This window comes from Pipra filicauda, unplaced genomic scaffold, assembly GCF_003945595.2.
Source record: "Pipra filicauda isolate LSUMZ 115617 unplaced genomic scaffold, ASM394559v2 scaffold123_size2130275_pilon, whole genome shotgun sequence".
Taxonomy (NCBI): Eukaryota; Metazoa; Chordata; class Aves; order Passeriformes; family Pipridae; genus Pipra; species Pipra filicauda.
Genome location: NW_024103696.1, coordinates 246963 through 252962, shown reverse-complemented (window position 1 = coordinate 252962; position 6000 = coordinate 246963). Strand labels below are relative to the sequence as shown.

Genomic DNA, 6000 nt, shown 5'->3' with positions numbered 1-6000 from the left:
ATTCATGGTGCAGCCATTACCGACGCTTGTAATCAGGAGCAGAACACAAGTGGAAAGGAAAACATGGAAACAAAGAAAAAAGCCTCCATGTGGCATCACTCTCTGCAAACCAGCCACTCCAGCTGGTTTCATGACCTCTTTATGCTGACTTAACTCTGGGCTGCCACAGAAACAATCAGCCCTAAACCTTCCTGCCTACCCTGTCATGAACTAGACCAGGGAATTCAAATGCTATTTACTGTCCTTTAATCAGGTTCCTTTTCATTTGAATCAGCCACCTGAGTGGCATATTGCTCAGCCTGCCCAAGCACAGGAGGCAGCAGGAGAGCACAGGCAATGGCAGCAATTCACAGTGAGATTAGCTTTTAAAAGCTGTTGTCTTACATCAGCAGCCTCACAGCACACCAGCCTTAACCTGCCTCAACATCTCACATACACACGCTGACACAGTCACAGAAAGCACAGCCAGGTTCAGAGGTATTAAAATGCATATGCCACATCAGTTACACACAAATCAGTGATCTGCCCAGAATGACTTCATTTACGCCTTAGTCAGCGAGATGCTTACACGAGGCATGAAATGAAGCTAGAACTTTGCAGACTCTTAATGAGAGTATGCGTGAGACAAACAGCTGGCAGACAAGCTATAACTACCAAAATACTCGAAACAAACCAACTACAAAAGACAGTTGTCTATTTATTTTAAAAAAGAATTTTTTGCTGTTTTTATTTTCAAGAAATATGTACGCTTGGAGAATAAACCAGAGGCTTTTTTATCCCCGTTGATGTCTAAATGGCAATTCTCAAATGCAAATTTCAGTCACGTCACAGCATTTAATCTGTATCAACAGAGCACTCTGATCCCTGAATGGGATTTTGGCACTCTAGTCCATTAAGTCATATTTACATTCTGGAGGTGGAGACTGGTTCAGAGGAAGCCTGAGGATTTGAGCAAGGTGGGAACACTTATCGCTTTATCACGTGGAATGGTGCTTAGTCCTTCTGGGAAGTTCAAGTCTCTGTGTGGTTAACAGCTGTGCCAGTCCATTCATCAACATCATAAATATGGTCAGAGACATCACCAGCACATAATGGCTAATGCTGCAAGGAGGAGACAGATAAAAAAAGTGAGAGAGAAATACAAATTTGCAGAGTTAAAAAAAAAATAAATCCTGACATAAACAACCCTCTAAATATTTTTTTTCATTTTAACTAGGCCTAATTATTGACCTAGGATGTCATTATATATGCTGCTCCTACAAGACAAGTATTAGAGCAGCACTATTCTGGATCCCTTTCCCCACCCACGACGTGGGGGAGCCCAGCTCTAGTTCCATCTCCATCTGAAGAACCATTTCCGACGTCTTGAGGGACGAGGAAAGGGGACTCCAGCGACAGGGTTTTTCAGGCCCTGAGCCTGGAGGGGAGAGGTGCCCTCCCCTCCCCCCACCACCCACGTGGCTCCATGGCAGGCACAGAGACAGCACACCGGCGTGGAGAGGAGGCAAGAGAGAGTTTATTGTTGGGAAGGGGTTTATAAGGCTTTTAGGAGGGTCAAAGGGGAACCAATCACAAGTTCAGGGTCACACAAAAGAAACCATCAGGTAAAGGGTCAACAGCCAATAGGAAGGGGTTAAACAAAGGACCAATGGGACGCCTCAGGACACCTTTCCCAGGACATTCCTGCATGGGAGATAACAGTTGCTGTGGGGGGGTGTTGGGAAGAAGAAACACGTGTTTGCAAAGGGACCACAAAGAGCCATTTTAAGACATGTTTAAACAAGTTTCTCATCAGATTCACTGCTACACACTATCATGTCAAAACCAAAGTCTGTGACAAAATAAAATGGTGGGGACACCAGAAACCGCAACTGAGCATATATCAAGTGAGTAAGAGGTGCCGGGTGTCCTTTTTATTCAAGTAGGTAATTCAAGTTATGTGACTGAAACAATTGCAAAACTTCCATTTGCTGTCAACTATAACACAGAATCTAGGGAGAACTTGCCATCAGGTAGACATTCCTTGGTAGTAAGACAACTCAGATATTTATGATAGCTGAACTGCAATTTTCTAGAGAAAAAACTATTCCAGTGACAAGAGGTTGTAAGAAAAACAAAACAAACAAACAAACAAAACAACCAAAAAAAACTCACAACACCCCCCCACACTACTTCTTCACTCACCATTCTGAAAACTGTAGAATTCTCTGCTGTGGTAACACATGTTTTCAAAGAGATTAAAGAGGTGAGTTCAAGAGTGGCTAATAAACACAACACAAAAATGCAGCTTCTGGGTTAGAAAATCCTTAAGTCACTAATGATTAAAAGTCTAATGAGCAAAGAGCTTGTTCTCCACTCGCTCAAATTCTGTTACCTGATATTCCCTAGTGTTACAGATGGGCTATTCAGGGTCAGACTGAGATTTGACCTAGGATATTCAGCATCCTATGTTCAACGGGTTCAAGGTCCATTTGGAAATAAATCTGGCTAAGGATGTCAAGAATAACAAGAAGGGCTTCTTCAAAGACACCAATAACAAAAGGAAAACTATGAAAAATGTGGATCTGCTACTGAATGGAACAGAGACCCTTGCAACAGAGGTTGCAGAGAAGGCTGAGATACTGAACGTTTTCCTTGCTTCAGTCTTCACTGCCAAGGCTAGCTCTCGGGAATTCCTGACCCAGGAGATCAGGGAGCAGGTCTGCAGAAAGGCAGACTTTCCCTTGGTGTGGGAGCACTGGGTTAGAGACTATTCTAAAGTCTGACATCCACAAGTCCATGAGTCCTGATGGGATGCATCCACTAGTGCTGAAGGAACTGAAGAAAGTGCCAGGCTACTCTCAATCATCTTTGAAAGCTCATGGTAGAGGTGAGCAATTGGAGAGGTGCCAAAAGACTGAAAGAAAGCCAAAGTCACCCCAGTCTTCAAAAATGGTAAGAAGGAGGACCAGGGAGTTACAGACCAGTCAGCCTCGCTTCCATTCCTGGAAAGGTGATGGAATGGCTCAACCTGGAGGTCATCTCTAAGCATGTGGAAGACAAGAAGGTGATCAGGTACAGTCAGGATGGATTCACCAAAGGGAAATCATGCTTAACCAACCTGATTGCCTTCTATGATGGGATACTAGCTGGAGATAGAGCTGGAGAGAGAGCAGTGGATACAATCTACCTGGACTTCAAGGCTTTTGACACTGTCTCCCTTGATATCCTCAAAGGCAAACTCAGGAAGTGCATAAAGGATGAGTGGACAGTGAAGTGGATTGAGAACTGGCTGAAAAGCCGATCCCTGAGGGTTGTAATCAATGGCACAGGGTCTAGTAGGAGGCTGTCACTAGTGGTTTCTCCCAAGATTCAATACTGGGCCCAGTATTATTTAACTTATTCACCAATGACGTGGATGACAGGGCAGATGCCTCCTCAAAAAAGATGTCAAGAGGATGAAGCCAGGCTCTTCTCCATGGTGCCAAGCGACAGAACAAGAAGCAACAGGCAAAAACTAGAACACAGGAAGTTCCACCTGAACATGAGGAAGAACTTCTTTGTTGTGCAGGTGACTGAGAGTTGTAACAGGCTGCCCAGAGGGGTTTTGGAGTCTCCTTCCCTGGAGATACTCAAAAGCCATCTGGACACAATCCTGAGTAACATGCTCTGGGGGATCATGCTCGACCAGGGAGGTTGGACTACATGACCTCCAGTGGTACCTTCCCACCTCAACCATTCTGTGATTCTGTAACATCTCAATCGAGCTGCTGTTAATGTAAACCACTAGTCATTAAGAAATCAGAATTTTTCCAAAGCCAGTGACATTCCAGGCTAGAGTTGCAGATGAAACACCTCTGCATTTGTCTTCATCATGCATCCAGTGCTGCTTTGGTTTTTTCTGGGACTAATGAAGATACTGGCATTCTGACATGAGAGATACTCATACCTCCTGATGCACTTATACCCACAATTTCAAAGTAGATGGCTCTTTAGGACAAGCAGAGTAACTTCAGACTCGATGAAGTCTGAGTTTAGTCACAAAAAAGGATTGCAAGGAACACTTGCTGGCTTAATGATCTGGAATTTCTGCCAGAGGACTCATTCAGTTTGAGAGTTTAGCCACAGAAGAGCAGTAAAGCTCATAATGTCGATGCTATCAATCCTCACAACCCTGAGACTGTAGCAACTCTGGCACTAGCCTAGCACAATTTAGCTCTGTGAAGTGGAGAAGCACCAGCTCTTAACAAAGCTGGGCCACTAACCACTGCGAGAGAGTAAAAGTAATCCAAAAAGTTCACTAATGAGCACAAGCTCTTCTACAGTCAGACTACCAGTAACTAAAGGACCAAAGTGTATGGAGAACACAAAACCAGACTTTACCAATGCTATAGGATTTTTCCGTTTCAGTTAAGTCTGACTAAACCTTCTCACAAATACCTTGCTAAAAATATATAATTTTAAGAAATCAATTAGAAAAATCCACTGGCATAAATGGGCTCAGACCTCAGTGAGCACAATCCACCTCAAAAGCTTGCATCCATGTAAACTCCCACCTGCATGCAGCACAACTGAAAATATTCAGTAATGTGAACAACTCGAGGTTTAACATATCAGACAGGAAACATCTTTCCTACAAGCATCTGCTTCTTGCAATTCTAGCTAAGCAGAACAGCATGTCTATGAGAGCCAAGCTCCTGTCCCGTTTCTGTGGGGAAGGTGTAAGAAGACACAGGGAGATCATGCATGAAGTCAGGCAGGAAGCCTACTGTCACCTGGGCAGTGCACTTCGGACTTCGTAGTACACAGCACATCTACAACAAGATAACGCAACTCCCTCAAGAGTTGCCCTTTCAAGACCATCTGTGTGTGTTACAGCTTCAGTTTCAGTTCTCCATGGGAAAGGAGATGTTGAGAGCTGAAATTCAAACCCTTGTTGCAGTTACCTTCATGGCTTCATGTGCCCTTGGGGACTCTACAAGCAGCACATGAGTTTGCACAGGTACATGAGTTTGCACAGCTCTTAAAGGAACAGCTACTCCAATAAATAGCTGGATGGCTTAGTGTCTCATGCATTACTGGTAAAAACTCAGCCTTCCTTCTCACCTGGCTCCAGAATTCTAGTTTTTCACGTAAGCAGCAAGGCTGCGTTCCTTCTAACTTTCAAAGAAAGCTTGAATGAGAAATCTGAAAATCACAAGCCAAATGAAGGCCCTGCCTTTATTCCTACCCCAAGACAGCCACCAGAGGACCATGGTTGGCATCAGCATGGTTCCTAGACAGGCATCTGTCAAGACGCTAGACAGGTCCTGTCTGACCCAAAAGGAGCTCTTTCAGATGTGAGTGCTTATCAGTGATTTGGGGGGGCATAGAGACAGGCTTTCTCAAAGGCAAAGGTCTCCACAAACTCTTCTTAGCTACCTGTCAGTTGAAGGACTGGATACCTTTGCAAAGAAGAGCATGTTGCACACACTTCTCCCTTCCTATTCTGCAAAAGGCTGAATAGTTATGCTCCTTTATTAAGATATCAGTCGTTCAGAGTAAATATATATATATATTCCCATAGAGCACAATTAAAAACAATTTCAATCTACTTGTCATGTAATTACAAATAGTCAGCATCTCTGGGGTTATCAGCAACTGGTACTGTGGTGCCTGTGGGCAGTTCTGTGTGGTAAATTACATTTTAGGCTGAGGTAATGCTGTAGGTAAACAAACAAAGCAAGACTCTTACGAGCATATGCCAAACAGCAGTGTCAAAATCTTGATCCCTATACAATTCAGAACTGCATCCTTGACTGGATCTGTAGTTACAGTGAAGAAGGTAATTCTCAAAACAAGCTTTCTGCATCAGAAATCAAACCTGAGCCAATGAGAAAAGGGAGTGAGGTTCTAGGCTCCAGGCAGTTTAGATCCATGTGGAGGAAGAAGAAACATAAACAGATATAAGAGAATAGCATAATGGGGCACAGTGAGGCAATACTTGTAAATGAGATGGTAGAGGTAGCAGGTGTAGGTGAT

At 43.8% G+C, this 6000-nt stretch overlaps 1 protein-coding gene across 1 annotated transcript in view; it reads right to left on the bottom strand.

The window, feature by feature from the left end:
* Positions 1 to 677: 677 nt before the first annotated feature.
* PIGN (phosphatidylinositol glycan anchor biosynthesis class N) overlaps positions 678 to 6000 on the bottom strand; it is a 103316-nt gene continuing 97993 nt past the window's right edge. Inside the window, exon 29 of the mRNA XM_027736766.2 lies at positions 678 to 1101. Within this exon, the coding sequence (XP_027592567.2) occupies positions 978 to 1101 (124 nt within the window). The 3' untranslated portion in view covers positions 678 to 977. The remainder of the gene's footprint in view (positions 1102 to 6000) is intronic.